General features: G+C 40.6%; 1 protein-coding gene across 8 annotated transcripts in view; it reads right to left on the reverse strand.

Annotated features, from left to right (window-relative positions):
* The window catches only part of RASAL2 (RAS protein activator like 2), a 270409-nt gene that overhangs the window by 80067 nt on the left and 163260 nt on the right, over nucleotides 1–27082 (reverse strand). The window contains exon 1 of one of the 8 annotated variants that reach the window (XM_045189256.3): nucleotides 26451–26740. The exons of the other annotated variants lie outside the window; for them this stretch is intronic. Within the exon in view, the coding sequence (XP_045045191.1) occupies nucleotides 26451–26463 (13 nt within the window). The 5' untranslated portion in view covers nucleotides 26464–26740. Of the gene's footprint in view, nucleotides 1–26450; nucleotides 26741–27082 lie in introns of those variants that run through there. 8 annotated transcript variants of the gene reach the window in all.

The raw sequence follows: 27082 nt of genomic DNA on the forward strand, positions 1-27082 counted from the left end.
ATAAAAACACGACAAAGGGCCCTCCAAGACACACCTGCACTTGGGGCGAATGGACAGGCGAAGCACAGAGGATTTTTAGGGTAGTGAGAATACCCTGTATGATACTGCAATGATGAACACATGTCACACATTTGTCTAAACCCAGAGACTGTACAGCATCAAGGCCTCCTAGTGTTAAACTACGGACCCTGGGTGATGATGATGTTGCCAGGGGAGGCTCACCATCTGCAACAAATGCACTAGCCCAGTGGGGGCACTGCAAATGGGGTGGGGGGGCTATGCATGTGTGGGGCAGGGATGTACGGGATCCCTCCAAACCTTCCCCTTAATTTGGCTGTTTATCTAAAACTGGAAACAATAAAATCTGTAACAAAAAAGCCTTGCCCTTCTATCCTTCTCGGTAACCTTCGGTACACCTAAATGAAGAGACAACTACTTAGGCCGATTCTATGAGAAAAAAACTAGATAAAAAGCATTACGATCTTAGGTTTTACAAAGAATAATCTCTAAATAATCAAGGAAGCATTGTTCAGCATAAAATGACTATTTTGAACATTTCGATTTAGTTATTTATAAGATTTTCTTTTTTAATATTTTATTTATTTTTACAGAGAGAGGAAGGGAGGGAGAAAGAGAGGAGGAGAAACACTGACGTGCAAGAGAAACATCGGTTGCCCTTTGCACACCCCTAACCAGGGACATGGCCTGCAACCCAGGCACGTGCTCCGGCCGGGAATCGAACCAGAGACCCTTCAGATTGCAGGATGACGCCCAATCCACTGAGCTACACCAGTCAGGGCAATTTGTAAGATTTTCTTAATCTCACAGTTTCATTTAGGTGAATCGTATTTTATCAACTCGAGAAGACAATTTCTTCTAATTTACAGAGATTTCTAATACCTTTACCTAATTTTTTTCTACAACTGACTTAATATGTTCTCATTGTTTGTATGCTTCATGCATAATTGTGAGTTTAATCTTTGATTTATTTATACCATGATTTCAGTATTCATCATTAAAATCTTTAAAAAAGATCTGGTCCTTGATTATGCCAGGGCCTTGTAAGAGTAGTTTGGGTTTTATCCTAAATAGACTTTAATAGAAAGTACTCAAAGTGTTGAAAGCATACAACTATTTGAGCCCCTAATACAAAGAAATTCACCATTTACTGAGGACCAGTTATGAATATGAAAGTGTGTGAAAACAAATAATGTTTACACTGGATGTCACTTACCAGTGGGGGTAATAGAAAGGGGGGAGCTGTGATGCTGATTTGTACCCCTTCTGCCTCCGAACACCACCAAGTCTCCCTGTAAAAGGGTCTGGTGGCTTCATTTTGTTCTTTTTATTTCCACTACCTTCCTCCAGGACTTTTTACCTTGTCCTGCAGATTTTAGCAGGACGCTCCTAACTGATCTCACTGACTCCTGTCTCTCCCTGCTTAAAGCTATTCTGCTCCCCATTACTGGAGTAATCGCCTTAACACACTACTTTCCTGATACGGTTACCTCCCCTAGAGATCTTAAGCTAGAGAGACATCGTCGCTCTCGGACACAAAGCCATGGTCAAACCAGCCATATCGGCACCCTTGCGTCTACCTTCGCTGAGGGCTTTTACTCATCTGCCACATGTTAGGTGACCTTCAATGCAGATTTCAATTCGCCTGCTTCTACAAAGCCAGGCTTAATCATGAACACTTCCTTGATTTCCAATAAACACATTTATAAATTCATATTACTTGATCACATGTTCTCCAGGGTGGGGTTCCGAGCTATATTTCTATCTAGTGCAGCGTTCTGCACCGCAGTCTTGTACTGTCCGATTTGAATAATGGTGATCTTGTCTGAATTTTCAAATGAAACAAATAGAATTCTCTCAATTTTAAATATTTTCCCCACAATGTTTTTATACACCATTCACACCCACTCTGGCTTACCTGCAAGTATTAAAACAAAATAAAAAATAATAATTAGTAACAAATAACTTTAAACTAAGCAAGTAAAAAATAGTTTGGCATAGCCTTCACACCTTGCTTTCTCCTTTAATAATAAACACGTGATCACACAGATTTGCCATTTTTGTATGTTAAACTGGTAAAATATTAATAATTTCATATGGTTTAACCTAACACATAATAGAATTGTTAATAAATTTTCTAGTTACCTCTCATTCACATGTGGAATTAGAGCATACCATCTAATCAACCACCTTTTATGTTTATTAACTTGAATCTTCAGCTGTAATTAAGGTTTTGATAAATAAGCATCATGGGAGATTAGGTTTAAAAGTTCTGAGGGTTTTTCTTCCTATGCATCATTTTATTTGAAAATTCACAAATTTCCAGGTTTTATTAATAAGCACACTTAAATTAATCAGGTGTAAGTCTTGGTATCTTCTTATTCATTTCCTTTTTCTGTAGATACATGTTTGGCTTTATTTCCTTTAGTTTTTAACTGCATAGCCCTACAATAAAAATTCTTGAAAACTTCTCTTTTCTAAGGAAAGCCCCAGACAATGACGTGAGACACAGAAGCTTTGAGGGAACTATGGCCATGTGTGGGGCTGCCAGTGAATTCAACTGATGTGCTTAGGGCTCAGCATGCATCTTGGTAATTTTGTTTTTCAATTTAGATACCAGAATGCCGGTTCATTCATTTACAACGCAAAACTGAATTTGTTGCTGATTAGAAATACTAATTCAAGTGTGATTCTTTTTTAGAAGTCAAGCTTTATGAGAAGTTAAACTATTATCAGTAGTAGATTTTAAACTATTGATTCAATTACTTGAGTGGTTATAAGTAGCAGGCCTCCTTACATTTTTTATTTCTTTTACAGTCACTTTAATAAATTACATCTTCCTTTAAAATATCCATTTCTTTACATTTAAAAAATTTTAAATATATCATCATAAAGTTTTTCATGACAGTCTCCTATTTTTCAAGTCTCTGATTTCTGTAATGATGTCCTGTTTTCCATTTCATCAATTATTTGTAGTTTCTCTTTTCTCTTGAACAAATCTTGACAGTATTTATCTATTTTCATTGGAGAAATAACTTTTAAGAAACAACTCTTGGCTTTATTGATTTTATTACATTTATTTGTTTTCCATTTCATTATCATCTACTGTTATCTTCATTATTTCTTTCCCTAAACTTTCTTTGGGTTTATTCTTTCATTTTCTAACTTGTTGAGTTAAATATTTAATTACCTCATTAATTCTCAGCCTTTCTCTTTTTCAATATAAAAGATTAAGATTATGAATTTCACTTAATAACTATTTTAGCAACATCCTACAGGTTTTGATATATACTATTTTCAGAATGCTCAGTGTTAAGTACTTTATAATTTCCATTATTATTTCTCCTTGGGCTAAAGAATTATACATACATAAGTTTAAAAGTTTCCCAAAGTGAAGGTTTTTAAAGCATATTTGTTGTCACTAATTTCTAACAAGTTCAACTATGATCAAGAAAATGCTTTCTGTATGACACGGACTTTGAAATCTGTTGGGATTTGGTCATATGTCAGGCTCTTGCCGGTTTTCACAAAGATTTTATATATGCTAATGTAGACTATATCCTTGTTGGACTCAGGGTTCTATACATGTCCATTAACTCGAGGTTTTCGTATTGCTTATTGTATTTTTATATCTGTTGTAGCCGTACTAATTTTTGTAGGTGGGTTATAGGTTAATAATTCTAATTTTCAGTCAATTTTTGCCTTATAAATTTTGAGGCTTTGTTATTAGGTACATATAAGATTGCTACATCTTTCTAGTGATTTCTACATATCATCATTATGCAGAGACCTTCTTTATTCCTAGTAATGCCTTTTTGAAGTTCATTTTATCTCATTTTCATGGTTTGCTAGCTTTCTTTTAATTAGTATTTGTCTGTTAAATCTATTCCCAAACCTTTTACTTTTAACCCTTCTGGACCCTTATGTGCCTCTCATTCACAGCATTTAAAACAAACAAACGAACAAACAAACAAACAGAGTCTGACAATCTTTACCTTTTAACAATTTCATATATTCTGCTTTCTTATATAGTTGGATTATTTTTACCATCTTACTGTGTCTTCTATTTACTTTTCTTTGTTTTTCTGATTTTCTTTCTTTTCTCAGATAAGGTTTTAAAAATTCATTTTCCCTTCCACTGCTTTTGAAATTATACACTCTATTTCTATTCTTTTAATCATGTTCTTAACATTTTAACACACGTATTTAAAGTCAAAAGCCAGGAGCTCCAGTGGCGCAATCAGTAAGCGCACGGTACTTATAAAGTCTAAAGCTAATCCTGATTTCTAGTCTTCTCTTGAATAATTGAACAGTCTTAGGGTACTCCAATTCCAATTACTTCCTTTCTATCTCTGACATTACGGTTGTCCACTAGTTTAGTTTAACCTTCCCAGAACTGCGGTTGTGAATTCTCAGGGGATTTTTATCCTCCTCCCCACCCCCACCAGTCCACACTAAGAAAAGTAGGATTTGTCCATTTTCTTTTTACCAGTGAGCAGACTTCTTCTCATTTTCATTTTCACTCATCAAGGGAGCCAGTCCTATGGGGAACAATGGAGTGGGGCTTTCAGTTCTAATTCCTCACTCTGTTTAGACCTGAGGCCCACCGCCGATCTTGTGGCTATGAAAACTTACCCTTCGGGAATTCTGAGCCTGGCAAATGCCACCAGGACAATCTGCTACCTGGATTTTAGTTGCTTCCATTTTTCCCTTCCCAGGATCTCCTTTCCTTCCCAAGAGGAAAGGTTAGCCACTTAATTTAAAATGTTCGTTTCATTAATAGGACATTTCTAATATTTTCTGTATAATTTTCCATATCTAGTCTGTCATAATGTCAGAAACGGGAATTTCAATTTTTGAATATGCTTTTTCTTGATGCTAGGTGTAACTTCTGGAGTTAAATAATAGTCGGCAATACCAAATAATTACCTGTAGTCAGTACAGTCAGCAAGAAACTTAGAAATATCTAGATTTTGTCAAAATTACATTCTTTTATAAAAATTCTATCAGTTAAACGACTTAATGAAATAAAATAAAATCACTTAAGTTCAGTTTAGAAAATGTAAAGTGAACAAAATATTTGTTGAGTATTTTCCTTCTTACGATAATCTACTGAATAAAAATTGCAAATGTGGCCAATGTACCTTAAATAGTACTTGCAGACACGAGTCTAGAGAACAGTAGTAGAAAAGGTGGAGGAGGAGTGGATCTGATACAGTAATTTAGATAATTGTGAAAATGGCTGAATCTCAAACTTTTGGGTACCTGAATAGCATTTTTCCATTAAAAAAAGTATTTGTCAAGCACCTACTCAGTGCTATTTTGGAAAATCCCAGAATAGTAAGAGCAGGTCTCTGTGATGGAGTAGCAGGGGAATGCCACATGGCCACACAGATAACTACCTACCATGCAGGACTAGGTAAGAGAAATGCCGTCAGATTAATACAATGGCTGTTACCTCCTTCATCTTCCTTACTTTTCGTTGCTAAATCTCTGCATGCATCTTTGATTCCTGTGTAAGCTTCTCCATTCTCCCCTCAAAAGCTTAAGTCTGCACACCCTTAATCCCACCCTCACCCCCAAACCCGTAAAAGATTTTGTTCTCCGAATTATTCTCGTTTTTTGTTGGTTCCATATCTTGCTCCCTCTCCTCTACCCAAAATACACACAGTGTCTCCCACTTTTTAAAAAGGCACATTTTCTCTTCTATCAGTCACAGATTTCCCCAGGCAAGACATACTCTGCGGCCTTCACTGTTACACCGTCTGCTGTCTTTCTCAAAGTTACAAAATCTGACTCTTCCCTCAACTCTATTGAACGAAACAGCACTGCTAGTTTCACAGGCCAGTGGAGGTCTCCTCATTGTCGAATCTGGTGGTCCTTCCTGCCTTCTCTTCGGCTTTTCCAACCACCGACACTACCGACCGCCACGTTGACCTTCCTGCCTTAGCACCCGACACAACAGCACTCCAGTTTTCTCCCTACACTTCTGTCCTTCCCTCTGTACCTCCTCTTCCTCTCTACCAGCCCCGCCCCCCCATGGCGATTCTTCAAGGTTCAGTCCCTGCCCCCAGTTTCTTCTTGACAGGCCCTCACAGCAGATCACCCATTCCTGCTGAGAGCTCCAACTTTCTTCTCTAGATGGCCCCCACATGTTGCGCTATGTGACTTCATTTCTAACCACCAGAACTGCATCTCAGTCCAGCTGTGCACTAGCAACCTCACGCTCGACACATCTGAGTAGAACTCATCTTCTTCCCTCAAAAACTGGGTCCCTTTGACAACTTCTCTACTTTTGTTAATAGTACCATCACCCTCCCAAGCTCAAAAATAGTCTTTGCCTCAGTGTGTTCCCCATTCCTCCCATCTGTCACCAACGCTGCTGCTCAGATTCTATGTAACCCGTGCACCTTGTCATCTTCTCCACCTGGGCTGCACAAATTTTCGTCTGCACGTGAAGTGTGCTAGGAGCTAAAAAGAAAGAGGATTGAGCCCCTGAGATGGAGACATTCACAATCCAGTTGTAATAATAAATAAGCAAGCCACCATTTATAATATAAAGGATTAAGTGTTAAAATCGAGGCACTCATTTCAGATCTGGAGTACTGTGACGGCGTTCAAACAGGTTTAACTGCTTCTAGTCCCTTCCCTCATTGGGGTACTTTCCGATATGCCTCCCTAAAAAGCTGTTTTAACCATATCTGCTACTTGCTCAAGAATCTTTAATTTGGAATCGCAACTGTGTTCAGGATAAAATAGCTACTCGTTGGCCGGCCATGAAAGTCCTACCCAGTGAGCCACCAAATACCCTTCAAGCATTATCTCTCATTACTTCTTTACAAATCCGTTTACTCACTGGACATGAACATTAATTTAATATTTTTCATGGCACTCCTTCACACAGAAAACACTGTTCCCATAAAAATCTATTCTATCTTTTAAGTTTTAGACTACATCCTATCTCTGTAAAGCAATCTCCAGCATTCCTAATCAAAAATGATGTTTTCCTTCAAATTCCCAAAGCAAGTTTTGCCGGGATAAATCACTTCACAATCATGCACTGCCTTATTTTATTTTATTATTGCTATTAACTTTCTCACGTAGTTGTACCTAATTCATGTTTTCTCCCCAACCAAATTCTCCACTTTGCACAAGCAGCTGTACCTTATACTTCCTTGCATCCAGCCCCAGTGCCTAGCACAGTCCACCTGTTCATAAGCGAGATGTGAACCAGGGGTAGGGCCTGGGAAAGTTCAATTTGGGTGAAGGGACACTGCTGATAGAGGAAACAGCAAGTAAAAGGGTAGGAAAGGGCAATGCTTGCCCAAAATATTGGAGGGTTATCAGCTGGGTGGAATGAAGTCCTCCACACCCAAGTGAAGACTGGAATGTCAGGGTGAAGGGTCGGAACAAGCCCCAGGGTAAGGTGTTTTAACTTAATCCAACAGGTGACGAAGGAACCATGGAAGGTTTTGGACTACAGGACAGGGCACAGGCTTATGAAGCCGTATCAAATCAGCAGTACACCGAATGAACAGGAAGGCCCGGATATCAGTTAAGTGGTACTGCCCGAAAGTGATTCAGTGAAGTCCACCAACACAATGTACTTTTCTTGCGTCCCTTCTCCTAGAGAGAGGTCTGCCATGAAGCTCCTGTCCATTAGGCTCTCTGACACAACGTCTCCTTTGGTTCCGCTTCTCCTAGAGGCACCATAGAGTAGACTCAGCTTCCTTATTTTTCTCTTAGCATCTTCACTGGGAAAAGCACGTTCTTACTAACAGTAACTAAATCAGCAAATGACTCATCACAGGGACTTTGCTTAATCCTCAAGCTATTACAAGCTATATCGATGATAGTTTTGCTTCTTGATTCTCTAGAGGACTTTAGTAAATTCCTGTTTACCCACAGAAGGAGGCTTTAGCTACTCACGGGCAGGAGTAGCTTCAACCCCCAAAGTAAGACTTGCTGAGGCCCAGGGCTCAGCGCTGCCCCAGCAGAGCGTGGGGCACACAGCTCTCCGCTCACTCAGCAGCTGAGCATCTCTTTGGAGCCCCTGAGTAGAATCATGGCTCCGAGTCACCTGTGTTTTATCTACTGCATATGCCAAGGTTTTCTCGTATTAGGTGGGTAATTTGTAGGAATTCGCATTTTTCTTCCAAGCATGTTCTAACATCCTTTGTCTTTATTACCTCCATCTGTGGCTAAAGAGGGATTTACTGATTCTCCTAAAAAGAGGACGGGAGTAGGGGCGGGAAGGGGCATAGACTGTAGTACTTTTTATTTGCCCCTCTCTATTTACTTGATCAAATTCTTTATAAGTATAGTGGGGTAGTGGTTAAAAATTTTTTTTAAAGAAGAAATAAATACATTAATCTTGAGGGGACTAATTAGAATTTATTAAAAAAATACCACGCAAGAGCACGAAAAGATGTTTAGTGACGACTCTGCCTTCCTTTCCCATGATGCTGTGGGGTCTAAGTGGTTGGCTTCGCTCAGAGGTATTTGTATTTGCTTTTCTTCCCTGATGGTTTTCTATGAGGCTGGGGGGAGGGGGAGGGGGAGCAAGTAGAATGAGACAGGCTTCAGAGAAATAAGGAGTTAAGAAGTACACATATTTGTTAAAGTCACTCAAATGCCCAAGACAGGTAAATCAAGAGTAGCATTAATATCTAAATATGTGTACCTGGGTCTTTATAGAGCTAGAGACGACCTGATTAGGATGGCCCTTTACATCTTAACTGCATGAAAAAAGAAATCTTTATAAAATGTTAGGGCTGACAGTGTAACTGAGTTAAGTAAAACAAAACAGAAACTTATGCTAAGTATAATAAAACATTTTTTTAAAGGTAGATATATCTTTCGGGATGGCAGAAGACTATAGGTCATAGAGGATATTCATGAGGAATAAATTAGAAAACCACACATTTTGCCCACTATGATAAAAGTATACGTATATTTAGGGAAATATATTATGAGGTAAATCAGATTTATAAAAAAGATAAATTCAAAGACGATCATTAATCTAACAAAAGTATTCACAAAATAGGATTTTATAAGTATCAAGCTCTCCTATTACATTTAAGATACAAATGGACTTATAATCTAACTTTCCTAGGAATTTGTTTATTATACCAATAATTCCATGATCAATAACTGCTTTACTTAAGAAATTTATCAGAAAGCATCTGTAAATGGGAAGTTAAAGTAATGGCTGGTCCTTGTGCCCTATTTTATATACTCTGTAGAAATCTTCCACGTGAACATTACAGATATTTCACACCTTGCATAAAAGCTACTTCGTAAACCATATGTTGGCTTTTCCGGCAAACAAAGCCTACTCCCACTCTCAAACGGCAAGCCTCGCCATCACTGTATTAAGAGTTATAGTAAAACAATAATGTATTTTGGCTAGCAGAAGTTGTCTAAATAGCACAAACAGCTGCCCAGATAGCAGGCTAAGCCTTGCATGGAGCTGGCACTCTTTGTTAAAGCAAACTGTCTCTTACTTCTCACGGCCAATGTTGCCGGCACTATTGCTACAGGCATAAACAAAACCTGAACATATTCTCTTCATTCCTCTGCCCCTCCTTTAGAAATCCAAAAGTGGATTTTGGAAAATGTGGGGTCTTACTCCCCAAAGTAAGAGAAGTGCAGACAACAAAGGGTTAAAAGAACAAGCGGAGCCCTACCGTACCCAGAAATGACAGAAGGCTCTTCTCCTCTTCGGTGCTACTATCCAACCACTCGGCCACATCACCGGGGGAAAGGAGACTCATTCTCCAGCCAGAAAACTTTTCCATACAGAGCACAATGACTGAGTGATGAAGCGGGAACAGAAAGACACAGAGACTAAATTCCTGGGGGTGCGACACGTAAACTGCTAGGCAGGCTGTAGTAATGAAAGAGAAAATGTGGTCCTCCCTCCACTCTGAATCCTGTCTCTGTGACATCAATCTGATCCAGCGTGGGGAGGGGAAGGAAATAGAGAGGGTTAAAAGAGGGTGATAGAAGCGAAGAAAAGAGAGATTTGTCCTGTCTCCTGGTGTTAAGCTTCAGCCTGAAAGAGAAAGCCAGGCTAAAATTGAATAATGATTCGTGTTTAATGACAGGAGAGAGCTAAGGAAAATAGAGAATAAAGATGCTCAAAGAAAAAGAAACAGGTTCCTGAGCTGAAGCAGCCTAGATAATGGACAGCACAATAGCTGATCAGTTAAGTAAAGCATATCATCAAACGGAAACAAAGGCAAAAGAACAAATTCAGCATTTTGTTTTGTTCGGAGAAGAAAGGTTTTCAAATTTCCTTTCAGCCAGCCTAGAGACCTGCAGCCTCCTAACCCCTTCCTGCTTTAGCGATTTCAACAGCATCCCAGCCCCCTGGACGGAGATTTCCTGCAAGCCGCAAGCCCAGGCAGGTTGATAAATCTGTGACTAAGAAGCTCTCGTCCCTCCTTTCTTCTCCTCCTCCATCCCTCCCCCCACCTCGCATGGCGACTGCATTGATCGACAATAATGGAATCTGTAACTGACTGCCAACAGCAACATTAAGGATATTACAAGTCCACTTCATAAGAATTCGAGCCGGTGGTCGGAACTTGGGGGCAACTCTGGGCTTCTAGTCAATAGCTCTGTCTTTCTTAGCAAGAAAGAAAAGAGGAGGCGGGAGAGGGAGCAGGAGCGAGCGAGCGCGAGCTGGAATCTGGAAGGGGAGAAGGCGGCTTGCCGGGCTGAAGGTTCAGAGATCCACCAATGAAGCAAGTGACTGTCCTTCAACCCCGGCCACACTTACTCTGTTATTGGGAAGCAATCAGAACCAGGTGGGTTTTGAAAACGATTTATATTACCCATTTACAGTTTAAGGTTATTTCCTAGGCTTGGCTTACACCTCATTAACAGGCAGAGAAAAATAAAGCAGAAGATGCATTTTCACAGACACATGAATCACTAAAATCTCTACTCTTTGGAGATTGCTTAGGTTTGTTGCTATAAGAAAAAAACACTCTTAAAAAGGTGGGGTGTTTTTTTGCAGTAGCAAAACATTAGCTTTGTTCCCATTAATCTGCTCTTTCTTTCTATTGTAGTGGTCTCCCTGCAGCGAGAGAATTCTCACTGCGTAAGAGTTACTATCTCAACACACCCTGAATCCATACCCTCCTCTCTGTGCTTACGTTGCTGTTCTTCACCTGGATGTGTTCGCGCTGACTGTAAGTTCCCTGAGGACACGGCAGACCTGCTCTGCGCTCATCTTTGTAACCCCGCGGCCAGAGCGGTGCCTGGCACTTAGAAGGAGCTCAGTGTGCGCTGCTGTCTCGCTTGGCTGCTCTCAAAGTCTGAACAGCTTCAACATTGGCAGGAGGTATGAGGCTGAATATTTTTTGAATATCTTTTTAAGATTAGTCATTTTGACAGACAGTGACTTAAAAGCAGTTGGAGAAATAGAACCAATTGAGAAAATAGAAAGTGTAAAACAGAGGTATGATGAATTCATAATGTTTAAATAAACCTTTTATTATTCAAAGTAACGACATAAAATTGAAATGTAGTGATAAATACGTATCAAAGACATTTATCGAAATCCACAGACTATGCCTGCTGAGCACCTAAGCAGGGGCTGATCACCCCTCTATAATGAGCAACTTTATGACGCGCAGCATCTCTGTAGTTCCCGGACTGGGCAGTGGCCTAGAGCATCGAGTTCAAACTTCCCGGTGTGAAGTAGCTCCTTGTCCTCTCTCGGGAGGGGCCCCCAGACTCTCCGGCGCAGCCACGCGGCACCATTGGCCTGGCTCCCAGGCCTTGGCAGGTTTCACTAACAGCCATGCACACAGGAGCAGGACAAATTCATCTGTCCTGTTCATCGGTGTATCCCCACCGTCTAGAGCAAGACCTGGTCACAGTGGGCGCCCACAACTTGTATGGACAGCGGCATCTCCTGTGAAGGATCATTCTTTCTACCATACATACCTGCAGATATCAAGCTGACCCACTGAGACTCAAACACCACCTCTCCAGGTCTTCCCTGACGACTTACAACGGCTTTCTCTTCCATACGTTCTGTTATTACTCCTATCACTTTATTGAAATTATTTGTTCACATAGTGATCTCCCCCACTCTAGCTTGTGCCCATAGAAGGCAAAAACTGTGTACTACTAATTAAAAAATGGTTTTTAATGCCTAGCACACAGTGGATGATTAATAAGTGTTTAGTGAATCATATACTAGTGAAAGTGAAATTGTGATTCTATATACTAAAGGTAGATTAATGTTAAAGAATCCCATATATTCTTTTTTTAAAAAGATTTTATTTATTTTTACAGAGAGGGGAAGGTAGAAAGAGAGGGAGAGAAACACTGATGTCAGAGAGAAACATCAAGGAAGGAAAGAAGGAAGGGAGGAAGGAAGGATGGAAGGGAAGGAAGATTGGTTGTCTCCTGTTCATGCCCAGACAGGGGACCGCACCTGCAACCCAGGCATGTGCCCTGACTGGGAATCAAACTGGTGACCTTTTGCCTTGCGGGACAATGACCAACGAACTAAGCCACACCAGTCAGGGCCCATATATTCTTGATGTAAGGAACCATACTGTCAGTCTCAAAATCAAAAACCAAAAAAAAACATGGTGATAGGAAAAAAAATATTTTAACAAAGACAAGGTGGTACAGGCAGAAAAATATCATCAAAACAACCCAGTACCATAAATCTGCCTTCTGTAAACAGAGTTAGCAAATGAGGGACCCAAGAAAAAGCTCTAATACATAATACATAGGCATCACACTGTTCTTCCTGCTTACAATCAGAACACAGCATAAATCAGCCCTCCTTGTGTAAAATTTTTCTTAAAGATAACGCAATGAAGCTTACCTGGAGATGTAACCATTCTATAGTAAGCTATACATTGTGCTACAATATGAGTCAAGGGCATCAAAATACTGTGAGTAGAACTGTTAGAAATAATGTTTGACTATAATCTTCTCACCAAATGACCGAATCCCATCCCTTGTGGTGGTTTATCATGTGACTTACGTGTGATAAATACTTATCAACATTTAATTTATTCATTATTTTCCTAAAAACACTGAAAGTATCTAGGAAATGTTTGGTAATAGGAATATGCTTAACATTCCTGATTTCGGTTACAGCCTGAACTCACACTTTCAGACTGACTCACCTGACGACATTAGGGGCAGCAGGTGCCACCTGGCCTGAGCCCTGGAACGCCGCTGTGAGTAAGAGACAGAGCGCCTGCACTCAGGGAGTGTGCATTCGAGAGGGAAGGGGTGGCCGACACCCAAGATGAGAATGTGTGCTGTGTACGTGTTAGATGGTGAATGGTGCGAGGAGAAGAGCAGAGCGAGGGCCGGGTAGGTCATGCTGGAGAGGCACCAGCTGCAGAGGGGACATGGGAAAGGCATCTCGGAGAGATTAGCGTTTGAGTCAAGGGCTGCTGGGTTCTTAGGGAGAGGAAAGCAGAACAATAAAAAGACCCTGAAGCAGCGAGAGTCAGGAGACCAGGGCAGGGAGGCTGAATAAACCAGGGGAAATAAAAGGAGACCTGTGAACTAATAGGAAGACAAACCACGTAAAATGACAAGGTCTTTTCCTCTTGGTTAGATGGCGAGCCTTGAGATAGGAGTGATTGGTTAGGCCTTACGTTTTCTTTACAGAAGAGCTTTACTGAAATATAATTCGCATAGCATAAAGTCCACCTTCTGAAGCGGTTTTAAATACACTCACACAGTGCGCAACCACCGCTGTGACCTGATTCCAGAACACGCTCGTCACCTCGGGAAGAAACCCCGGGCAGTTCCTCTCCGTTCCTCCAAACTGCCAAGCCCCTAGCAACTGCTACTTTAATTTGTTCCTTTATCGATCTGCCTACCCTGGACACTTCACATAACTAAAATCGCATTCCACGTGGCCTTTTGTACTTGATTTCTTTCACTTAATTTCAGCCACGTGGTGGCCTGCGTCAAGCACTTCATTCCTCTCTACAGCCCAAGACCATTCCGCTGATAGGCACTCGGGTTGTTGCCACTTTTTAATGCCGTGAATAATGCTGCTATGAGCACTCACGCACAGCTTCGTGTGGGAAGGCCTCACACTTTAAAAGATACCCAAATGAGGCGTAATACGTAATCTGCTGTTATTCTGCAGAATTTTAAAATGCCACAGCAGAAAGTTATTTTCCAATTTTACAAGTACGGTGTTTTCCTCCTACTTCATCGGGGATTCCCATCCTTCCTGAAGGAGCCAAAGCTGCCGACTCGGTCTCTTTTCCCTGCGCCAGGACTTCCACACGAGGGCAAGATTCATACTGGACACTCGGGAATGACAAAGGCAGATGATCTACGGCAACACATCTTTTCCTAAATTGATAACTAAGGTTGGTAAAGTGGGTGGAGATTTTGGGGGGGATAATTTTACACTTGGATACAGTTTCAAACTTACCATAAAGGTACAAGAAAAGTACAAGGAACTCGTGTGTGTACACGTGTACACACACACCCTTTATCTAGATTCGCCAGCTGTTTACATTTTGCTACCTTTGCTTAATCGTTCTGTGTATATTATTATTACTATTATTATTATTTGTGCATTTTTCTAAATTATTTGAGAAACTTGGAAACCTTATGCCCATTACTGCCAACACCTTTCAGAGTGTATTTTCTAAAACAAAGGACATTCTCATCTATAACTAACAACAATGATCAAAATCAAGAAATTTAACACTGATGTTGGTTAATATTTTAAGGATAAAATTAAATATATCATTATGTGCAAAGTCCACTATACAAATTCTATTTCAATATCATATGAAGTCCTTTATTTGAAAAACAAATTGTCTTTGAGTTATGCCGACTGAGAAATCATAAGTACTAATTAATTTCAAGTATAATTGAAAATAATAGCCTATATTATATTAAAATGTCTATTAATTTTTGAAGAATTACTGTTGAACTTATTAACATTCAATATACTGTTATAATAAAGAACTAGAAGAAAGAATAACCAGTTCTCAAAAAGGCAATTAAAGGACAAGTGAAGGGAATTCATTTCCATCTTGATATTCTTTCATATACAACCCTTTGCCTCAAAGAAGTTCAACGTATATGTCCAACTATATCTTTTCCTTATCTTTTGGCGAGGATATATTTAACTGTAATAGAAGTAGAGTTAAATCCTATGAAGTCTATAGTTCAGCACTTTAAATAGTGTCCTAAATACATACATAAACCTCAAATCACTTACGTACAGATTACGTAACCATGACACACCCCCACATTGTTTTCACTCGCCAGAAATGTTACCATACGGGACTAGAGCTGAAGAAACGAATGAAGCCAGGCTGAGTTTTCACTCATTTGGATTTACAAAGCAATACTTTTGACATGTGAAGCCACCAAATACCAAAGATATTAATATTAATAAGAGGCATTCCTATTATATTATTATTTAAACTATGTAATAGGTGTTTTGATATCTTCCAGTAAAAAGGGGTACCAAAATTAAAGTAGGTTAAAAAAAAGGTAGTAACACTATCATGAAACAGATGATCAAAAATAATGCACCAATCAAAGACTGACTAATGGGAGAGCCTGTTTAAGGAAGTTGATAGCTATTTGGAATTAAAGGTAATCAGGTTCCTTAAACACTACAGCTATTCTTTCATAAAAAAATGTAAATGAAGTGATAACTGTGGTAAATGAACAGGAAATTTTTCAAAAAGATCCAGAAAGTGGCTAATGTATAATTATCCTTGAAAGAATTATTTTTCCCTAAAATAAAGTTTGGGGACTTTACAATTTTACGCTATTTTATGCAATTCTTAGAGTCTATTTAGCACCGGATACAATATCAAGCAAGCAGCAGCTATTCCGTATTCACTGAGTGAACAGGTGGATGGACAAACCTACACATCTAAGATAATCACTGCCATGGAGGTAAACTGAGCATCACCAGGGCATCCCCTCTAATCCGTCCCTGGAACCAGCAATCGTTCAAACATCTCTGTCAAGAATAACAAAGTCAAGTACTTTACATACATCTCTAAGGTGCTACTTAGTTTGTGAAGTGCGCTACGTGTTCGAGCCCACGTCCTCCTCACAACAACCCTGTCTGGTGGCAGGAACACCTTCCCCATGTTACACCCGGGAAAACTCAGCTTTAGAGACGTGACAAGGGTGAGACCCCAGGGCTTAGACATGCCTGCTCCAGAGCGGGCGTTTTTAACCACATTCCGTATTAGAATTCCTTCTATAAAATTTTTAGATCTTTTGGGAGAGGTTTGGGGATGAAGGTAAACAGTCATAACGAGGGAACTAAAATTGTTTTGTTTCCTCAGTGATCTGAGATTCTACAACAAGGTTAAATAGATTATGTAGGAATCCAAAGATCCCTGCGAAGTCAGGAAGCCAGACCCTGTGAGAAAATCAACGGGGATTTCAAAGTAGAGACATTCGTTTTATTATTTTCTACCAATAAATGATTCTGATGGCCTGACTGTTTTCACAAGTATCTCCTAACAAAAGGATTTCATCAAACAGTGCAAATCTCGGCACACAGTAGAGTGCCCAGTATTTGTCAAATGGATGCACAAATAAAAGTATTTCTCCGTGTGTCCTTATGTTTCAGCAGTCATGCATTTAGTTAGAATGAAGAGAGACCAGTTTTCTGCAGATAATTAATAAATAATAAAACTTTAAATCTCTTGGGAAACTTGTTGGTGAAGTTTTGCGAAGTAAAATTAGACAACTGAATAAAAGGATAATACAAGGTCAGTATGCTGGAAACAAACATGTAAACAGTGTAAGGATTTCAGAAAACACTGGAAAGGACGGTGTTCATATTATCAATGACTTGCTGGATGTAAGTTTCCTGGCTTTACATCTGTGACTCGGGAGAAATGAATAAACATCTTAATACAATATTATTACAATAGATTGAAAAATAAAAACCAAATAATCATCTCAAGAGATGCGAAAAAGGCAACTGATAATATCCAGTACCACTCCTGATAAGGCATCTTGGAAAGACTGGAACAGACGGACACTTTCTTAACTTAATAAAGGACGGCCAGAAACCAACAGCAATATAATATACAAACCTAAAACACCGATGACTTTTATTAAGGTTAAAGGCAACAGAAAGATGCCCATTAGCACCGTTATTTTTCAACAGGATGTGGGTTCGCCAGGGTCTGTTACGTGTTACTGGCAGGTTCTAGCCGGTGCGGAAAGACAGACAAACAATAAGCTCTGCAGAGAGTGAGGTGTTTCCCTGAGGGACGACGGCAGCAGAGGGCAAGCGTATTTAGTAAGATGGTAAGAATAAGGTAAATATACAGAAATTAAGAGTTTTCCTGTTTATCAGCAATTACCAATTATATAAATTAATGGGAGAAAAGATGCCATGTAAGAAAACTATAAACTAACAATAAGCTTAATAAAAGTAATGTAAGATATTTGCAGAAAACTATGAAACCATATACATGACAGACAGCATGCCATTAGATGCATGGGGGGAAAAAGGACTGTTCAATAAATACAGCTGGAAAAGTTACCAACAAGAAAAAAGCTTAAAAACCAACTCCTGATGGATTAGGGACTTACATATAAAGAAGAAAAATTTAAAACTTCCAGTGAAACATATTTTGAAACCTTGGGGTAGGAAATGATTCTGTAAACAAGAAATAAAAAATATTGATTATAAATGATTGATAGGTGTCTATGCAAAATTAGGAACTTTTGATTATCCAATGACCTTAAAAAATGAAAAGACTAGTTACAAATTGAGAACATATTCACAATACACACAACTGTCAAAAGGTTACTACCAAGAACATAGAGAACTTCCATATATTAACGGAAAGATCACAACTCAATAAAAAAGGGGGCAAGAGATATAAAAAATTGCACAAAAGCATTAACACATATAGCCATAAACCTATGAAAAGTGTTCTCTATCACTGGCAATCAGGTTTGTACATTAACCATTATATCTTTATTACATGACAAAAATTAAAAATCCTGACAATACCAAGTATTAGACAGAATGTGGATCCCTTAGGATTTCGTATATATTATTGATGGGAAAATGGTTTGCCATTATTTGCCAAAATTGAACATTTATACACCCAAGACCCCGAAATTCCACTCCTAGGAACATAGCAAAGGGGAACTCCTGCGAGTGGATAAAAGCAGGAGTGCGCAAGAATGATCAGAGAACACACTGACACCAACAGCAACACTCTGCCAACAAGTCAGACACCCGTCAACGTGCGATCGAATTCCAACGCCAGACCCAGCCGGAATTCTAACTGCAAATTAACTTGGTACATTCAAACAATGTAAAAATCATACAGCAGTCAAATAACAAACCACCACAACAATATGGAAAGATATTAGTATATAATATTTAAGTGAAAAAAATAAGTCCCAAAAGAATATATAAAACTTGCCCTTTTTTTAGTAGTTAAAAACAAGTGAAACTTAGAAATGTGTATGAAAGTTAATTCTCCACCCAAAAACCTTCAGTCATTGTAATTCCAGTTGAAATATCAACACACATTTTTCTTTTTTTGGCTGGGAGTAGAGTGAATGCTTAAGTAAAAAGCCAAATATATTTTGAAAGGAAGAACTAATTAGAGGGAATTTGCTTTATCAGCAAGAGAAAGACATTAAAATCTGTGGTTATTAAAACATTGTGATATTGATGTAGGAATAGAACAATAGGTCCCTGGAACAGAAAAAGAATCCAGAAGAAGACATGTAGACATTTAGTTGATAATAAAGGGTACTTTCAAACCAGCGTGAAAAGAACAGACCATTCAATAAAAGGTATTGAGATAATTGGCTATACAGCGGGAAAAAATCTCATTTCACAAAACCAAAAATAAATTTCAAAAAGAGGCCTAATCTTAAATTGAAAAAGGCCTCTCTAGGCCTGACACAAAAGCCACAAATTACAATGGGAAAGAGAAGCAAGACTGAAAAATCAAAAAATTTAAAGCCTCAAATAGCAAAAAAGACACCCTGGACAAATTTGCAAGGCCATTCAAGAGCACCTATCAACATGTGAAATGCACACCGCCTTCTGACCCTATTTCCAGGAACCGATCCTACAGAAATGCCTGCACAAACAATCGGACCTGGAAATATGTACGGAGATGTTTAACACAACATTGGCAATGGCTCAGAAACACTGAGATTCACAAGGAGAGAAACAGATGTACAACGGAATAATAAGCAGCCTTGAAGGATCAGCAGGTAGAGATGTAGTGAAATAAAAGTTGTCTTCAGTACAAAAATTCAAGGAAGAAGAGAGGCCCAGGTTGTCAAGAACTGGGGCACTCTACAACAGGTCTTTGGGGAAGCCCTGTAATCAGGAGGCGGCTTTGAAAACGGGCAGACAACTGTCAGGATGGCGGGGACACACAGCATCTTCAAGGGCCTGGGGCCTCCTTAGAGTTCGGGTCATTCTTTGACAGCAAAATAACTTGAGAAGGGGTAGGTCTTTACCTTTTAATTCCGTATTTTAAAAAATTCAGGACTGTCATTCATCAGTTGATGATAAATGTGAGGTGGGGTCACAGCTCCATCCACAGTTAATTTGGCATTAGGATTTGTTCGTCACCGATAACACGCTTCATAGCGTTTTCCATTATTTTAATAATAAAACAGGTGGTGGGTTGCAAATGCAAATGCTGACATCACAGAAAAGCACAGCCCTCAGAAAACTAATACTAATTTAACTGACGCAAAGATGCGAGCTGTGAAGCATGCCATGTTTAGAATGTCATAGGCTTCAAGAAAATAGTCTACATTTGAATGTGATGGGGGCGGGGAAGGGCGAGCACACTTCAGAGTCGTGTACAGAGGCCTGGTGTTTACAATGTGGGTCTGTACACGTACCCTTGTATGCTCCCCTGCCCTGAGTACAACTGGGCTCACTGCCCTGAGGGGCTGAGAACAACTCCCCACCCACAGCCAGCCGGCAAGTGAACAGGGACCTCGGTCCTACAACTGCAAGGGGAGCCCGAGCTCCAGAGGACAGTGCAGCCTAGATGACTCCTTGGTTTTGAGCGAACAGACTCTGAACAGACCACCAGCTACACTCTGCTTGGACATCAGATCTACAGAAACTGCAGTAATAACGAGGCGCTACCGTAAGTCACGTGGCGTGTGGTCACGCAGCAGGGCAAACCTAATGTAGTGTGCGAACGTGAAAATGCTGGGTGTGAGGAAACGGGGGAGCGTGAGCATCCTAGTGGAGAAGGCTGCCATGAATGAGTCCAGAAGGGATGCACCCCAGTAACCAGCCCCCCGACTAGACAAAACAACAGAGCGTTGCCGCAGCCAAAGCACCCCCTACACAGCCTTTCCCGTCACCACCCCATGAGGGTTATCACTGTCCTGACCGCGATCACCGCAGCCGAGTGTGAATCACACACAAACGGAATCACACAATACGGGCAGTCTTTCGAGACCAACTTTTCATGCTCCACACACATTTCTGCGTTGTATCCATCCTGTGGCGTGAGGCAGTTGTTTGTCAACACTGCACGGAGTTCCACTGTGTGAGGAAACAAAACTTAGCTACTCTGCTGCTGACGAGTACTTGGGTAGTTTGGAGTTTCAGCTGTTAGACACATTTCTGTGCAAGTCTTTTGGTGAACCTAGTGTGCAGTTGTCCTGGGGCCATGACTGGAGTGGAGCGGCCGGGTCGCAGAGCGCTGTTCGGCTTTGGCAGAGACTGCCACGGAGTTGTCCAAAGCACGTGCACAAATTCACACTTCCACCAGAGGTGCATACAGGTTCCTTTCGTTCTAGGTCCTTGCCACCACTTGGTATTTTCTGTTATTCTCGTTTTAGACATTCTGATGGGTGTGCAGTTCCATGCTGGTTTGAACTCGCATTTCTCTGATGACTAATGAAACCGAGCCCTTCTTCACTCACTGAATGGCCATTTGGATCACCTGTTATGTAAAATGGGCATGCAGGTCTTACCCTTTTCTCACCGATGTGTTGAAGTTCATTGCATATTATGACTGCATATTAAAACTTGACATTTTCTCTTATTGGACGGTTTTCAGAGAAAAGTACAGTATGAGCAGCACCTGGACTAGACACACAGAGCTTCTGCTCTCTTGTAACACAGGTTTGCTCAGGGAGACAGAGAAAGAAAAGGCCTACCCTGAAATATTTAATTCAAAACCTAAGCAAAATGAAAATGGGTTTATAACTCCTGACTCTGAGAGAACCCTACTGGGAAGTGGGCATAAATCACAGCACTTTGCAGCAATAACCTCGCCACACCCTGAGGCTCACTGTCGATTAAACCTTCATTGTCAGATAATTTGCTGCCTGTTCACAGGAAGATATGCTTCTGAAAAACTGGCAAGTAATTGGTTGGATTTTCCTTTTAAAGAGGACTGGACAAAAGACTGACTTCTGGTTTAAAAACACTACCATGGAAAAACAAAGCAAATAAGCGAACACCCCCTCCTCCTGCAAAACCCCCCCTGAAGTACAGAGGTGTCACCAAGGACTGGCCCAAACAGTTCGGAGGCACAGGGGACAAGTAGATACACTTCCACGAATTTTCTGCCTCTTATGTTATAATAAATTCCTCTGCACTGTCCCTTTGTTTAGAAATATAAGCTAAAAAATGTCCCCGAGAGAGATCGGTTTTCATTTTTTGCAATGACAGCAGTAACTTCTAGGATTTCTTCTTTACACCCCATTTTTGGTTCTGTTAATAAAAATGGTCAACACTGGCTCTAGTTAAAAAAAAAAAAAGCTACTTTTTTTGGAAGACTCACTTTTAAAAGTTGATCAATCAAATATGTACTCAATGCTATATTTATAAATCAAGGAAATGAATAAAACTACTAAAATACCTTTCAAAAGTTTAGCAATTGTGCCTGTGCAAATATTTACGAGTAAAATGATGGCACTCGTAAACTAGGGTGACATTTATTATTTCAGGAAACCACCATTCTGCTTCACTAAGCTTCAAATGGAGGCAAAACGCTTCAAGGAAAATCTCAGAACGTACATTAGCAAATTATCTGGATGATGAAGATTTTAATTTATTAGAAATCTCCTTCCATTTCAGCTGTGTAATAGAAACTCACAAAAAAAGTGGACCAAACAGTACAGGACGTAATTCCTCTACCATGTGGAAAAAGCAGTAAAATAACCTACTTCTCCTTCTTTGAGTAGTTTCTCAGGCTTGGAGAAAACTCTCATGAGAAATATTTGACAACCATACTGGGCCAGCTCTGGGAAATGAGGTCTTCACAACAAGCCACCGGCACACAGAAGGTGGCTGTCCTTCCCCATTAACAGACTCACTGCGCCGCGTCCTGTCTTTTAACTGACAAACCCAGTTCTGTGTCTGTGGTCACGCAGGCCAGGGTTTTTTTTTTTTTTTTGGTGGCTCTTCCTGCTCTCACTTTGATACATCGTTCCTTTTTTAAAACCAGAAAAGTATAATTTAGCAAAAAAGTTACAAACCCAATTATTAATAAGTGAAAGAATATCCACTTTTTTCTAGTCTTCATACTAACTAAAGGTAGCATCTCTGAACAGTTAACCACACAAGTACTGTTAAGTTCATCAAAGATACTCTATCACCTTCGGAATTAGATGCGAGACATCAGAGTCAGCAACATGTCCAACGGGTGGCTATCCTGCGTGACACCTGATCCCAAATGACACCTGCCTGACCATGCAGCTCAAGCTGCTTACTTTCTCAACAGTCTGCCCTGGGAAAGAGCACAGAACCAGGCCATTTGCTTCTTCAAAGGCCAGGACTACACTAACCTAGACTTACTTCAAGTTGTCGTTTCACCAATTCACTGACTCATGACGTACTATAAACCTGAGAATGACTGAAGTGTGGAGTCAGCCTCAGATTACTGAGAAGAACTCCTCATGGGCTCCCTCTCCCTGTGTTAAGTTCATGGTGCTCCCAGTTCAGCCAAATGATCAAGTCTGAGTAGGGGTAAGGAGGGCCCCGGAGAAGACAGACTTCCATCTGAATTTTAAAGACTGACTCAGGAAGCCTCTCACACTTGTCAAGTACGTACAAAGAAAGCATTCTCCGTGGAGATGTGTAAGGCTTCCAGACACAAGCTGAGATCATACCCATAATTAAATGTGGACTTTCGATGGACTGAATCTCCATCAGCACTTGAAAGAAAAAAAGACTAAGGGTTCATTTTGCTGAGTCACGACTCATTTTCTTCAATCACTGTCACCAGGAAACAACAGGACATGATCAGTTTTTCCCCTTCTCTGAAATAAAGAATTAAGTATGTTAAGAAAGTTTATTCAACCGAAGTGTGAGAATCTGGTGAATTTACTTCATAATAGTCACCTGCTTCTTCCCCAAAACCGCCATAGGGGGAAGTGAAAGCAAGGGTTTCCACTAGAGGGCGTGCGAGAACACACGGGAGCAGAAAAACAAAACCAGTCTGTAACTTTGCCTCTTTATTAGCCGGGGGAGGTCAGGACTGGAACAGAGAGGGAAGCACAAACGTGTCGTCTACATAAAAGGATTCCCAGAGTTTCGCGGGAACTGTCAGGTAATTTTTATGAGTAACCTGACAGCTCTGAACGTTTTACATGCCCAGCCTCAAGCTCTTGTCCCTGGCCAGCCTTGTCTTCATTTTTGTATGAAAAGATTTCATTCTTATGGTTTTAACTGGGATGCAAGAGACAGAATTATACCCAAGAGATAAAAAGAAACTGCAGTGGGAGTGATAACAACTCCTTTGAGACTAACGTTTTGATCAACGACAGCCAACCTATTACCACAAAAATGTCGTAACTATATTGCAGAGTTCTTTACCTTCTTTGAAAATTTAATATATAAACTGCATTTACGTGGATACAGATGTATGCATTTCATGAAAGATTTTTAAAGAAACTAACGTCAAGGGGAAAATCCTAAGTAGTGAAAGTGGGCCTGCCTTCCAGAGAACTGGTCCCAAGGAAGTTACTGTGCGTGCGTATGACAGCGTCTTTTCTCGGCACACGCGTTCCCTCTACCGGCTCATCCCCTGTAAAACGCGTCTTTAATCACAAAACGGGCACCTGATTACTGCTCTTCTCTGACAAAGGAAGAATAAACCTGCAAAACCTGACATTTTTATTCAGGACAGAAAGAGGGATATGTGTTTCCTTCTAATAGTTTTCTCTTTGTAATGCATGGTAGGAAGTTTTATAATGATTACTTTGGTTAATAAAGCAGTTTCTTCCAGTTAGGTCAGTAAATTACCAGCAGCAATAGATTAGTGACTTCTCATTGTTTCTGACACGGGGAAGTAAACACACTCAGGCCAAAGGTCCGTATCCATCCATCCACCCACCCCCCCATCCATCCACTCCCCCCACCCCCATCTTATACACACACTACGTAAAACACACACATTTGTCACAGCAGCCTTTCCGTGTCCCACACAGGATAAAAGGTGGGAGAAGATCTAAGTCCTGTGCGACGCAACACGGACCCTGTGAAGCTGGACAGAGCGCTGCGCCCTCACTATCACAGCCGTGGGTCCCCTTACAAACAGTGCGCTTGAGTAATGGACTCTCCTCCAGTGAGACAGACGGTCTCTTGTTTCCTACTGGGTGGAGAATGCACTTCGTAACTCGGTTTCCGGCAGCCGAAAGCAATAATGAAACTCACTGCTGTTCCTTTATTCCTTACAACGTAACTGCTTGCCCCTCGCGGGCCTGTGAATCACAACTGCATTTACACGGACCCAGGCGAAAGCTGGAGTGAGCAGGTCAAGCTTTAACACAAAGGAACAATGCTATTTGGCGGTGCTCATGGCCAAGTCCAGCTAGCTTGTTCCCAGGAGCTGCAAAGAGCCCCGGCAGCCCCTTGGACCACGGCTATCCCCACCATTTAGCTCGCCAGAACAGCAGGGCCTCTCTCAACCCCACAAGGGTCTCCGGAAACACGGAACAGGCAGCAACCCTTTTTAGGAACTAAATAAAAACGCATGACGACAGATGTTCATTGCTGTGGCCCTCAGGACCCTCCTCCTCAGTTACCCTCTAGCACGTAATTCGTGAGGTGAAGTAACGGAGGGTTTTTATAAATGGGGAGAAACAGAGCCAGGCTTTGGAGAAGGAAGCAATTGGTCCAAACAGTTGGGATAATTTTTAAATGTTAGCTTACATTTTAAAAAAATAAACAGAAAAGGCACTGAATATGGGATGACATTTCGCTTTCAGTAAGCAGATACAAGTTGCAAAAATGAATATCAGCATCTAGGAAAAACTCATACTAACTTATACAGAAAATTCCTGAGTCTCAAAGTCTTTAAAATACACTAAAATCAATTGGAAAGAGTTTTAATGTCACATACAGATATTCAGAATATCACAGCTATGTAATCATTTATATAAAAGCTGCATATAAACTATAGTCATTTCCCTTAACTGAAAACCATTTTTCTGCTGTGTTATTACATATTTTTGGTTTTGACCAAGAACATAAAATCAATATGCTTTTGTGACGTTTGTTTCCCCATATTTCCTCTCCACAGATTCCAGTCTAGGTTTAAAAAGCCTTTGGTCTATTTAGGCAATAATTTGTGATACCTGAGGCCTGAAGATACAAAAAGACTTAAATGTAGCTGATTCCGTGAATGAAACAGTACACTGAAATCAGGAGATCTGGATTTTCATTTTAATTCTGTCCCTAACTCTGTGATCTTGAGTGAGATTAAATCCCTTCAGACCTCAACGTTCTCACTGAAAATGGAGAGAGAGGACTGTGCCTGACCTCTAAAGTCTCTTTCAGGTTTAACTTTCAATGAGCCAATGAGATAACTCGTCATCCATTGGCAGAGGATACTAGAAGCCTAACTTAGGCAGAAAGAACAGGCAAGTTCTCATTTGAATGCTCTCATTGTTGTTTATGGATTCAACCTGTTGAACTTGCAAATAACAGAGATTGATGCTGTGCCACTGATTCAATCAAGGCTGTTAGAATCCTACGGATGGTCACTGTAGCTTGTCTCCCTCGGAAATGGGATATATCCACTCCCGGGTACCTTAATCTCTCAGAAAGAATTTGGGGGAATATCCAGAATAAGAATCCACCTCAGGTGATTAAAAGAACAAGTAAACGCTGCAGTGTTGACATTTTGCTGTGATCATCACCCTCGCTGTCGGCCTGAGTCTCTCCGACGGCTGTGCTCGTGCTGGATTTTGTGCTGGACGCTGGCAGCCTCCACACTCTATTCATGTGACCTCACAGCAATGAAAACAAACTGATTTTTTAAAAGCCAATCATCGCAAAGGCAGTCACTACATTTGTGTAATTAAAAAGAAAAGAAAAAGCTACATTCTCTTTAAATGTATACAAACTTTTCTTTCCAGTCTCGGCCGGACGGGACGGGAGGGATTCTTACCTGGAGTCTGCATTCCGGGAGGTTTCGGGGTGTTGCTAACATGGTCTCTCCGGCATGCCGGGCAGAAACTCGCACCCCCGAGTGCCCGGCGCTCGCCCGCGCTCGCTCGCTCTCCTTTGCTCTCGCTCTGTGCCTCAGACAGTTTGGAATGCAGACAAGCCAGAGCCAACGCCAGTCAAACTCAGCCCTTTTTTTTCCTCCCACTTCTTTTGCTACAGAGCACTGAACAATAGTGTTCACTGCGCCTCTTCCCCAGCCCTGGGCGCAGGCAGTCTGCTTCAGAGCGTGTGTTTGAGCCAGCGAGGTAACTCTTTTTTTTCTTTTCTGTCCCAAGGGGCAGTAGGGTGGGTGAGTGCATCTTTCTTTTTTTTTTTTTTAAAGCAATCTATTCCAAAATCTGTCCTATTTTAGAGATAGAAAAATAAAACAAATTTCAGAAATTCTTATTTTTGAATGTTACCATGCTGAATTACAATATAAACTTTTCAAAGTACCAACGCCAGGCAGATACCCTACAGCTGAAGTACAGGCAGAGTATACTGGCACCCCACTGCTGTCTTGGACTCAGCAGATCTCCAGATTATCACACAGGGACTGGTTTAAATTGAGAAGAAAAAGTGTCTATTTCCCTA

The sequence above is a fragment of the Desmodus rotundus genome, chromosome 12 (assembly GCF_022682495.2).
Source record: "Desmodus rotundus isolate HL8 chromosome 12, HLdesRot8A.1, whole genome shotgun sequence".
Taxonomy (NCBI): domain Eukaryota; kingdom Metazoa; phylum Chordata; class Mammalia; order Chiroptera; family Phyllostomidae; genus Desmodus; species Desmodus rotundus.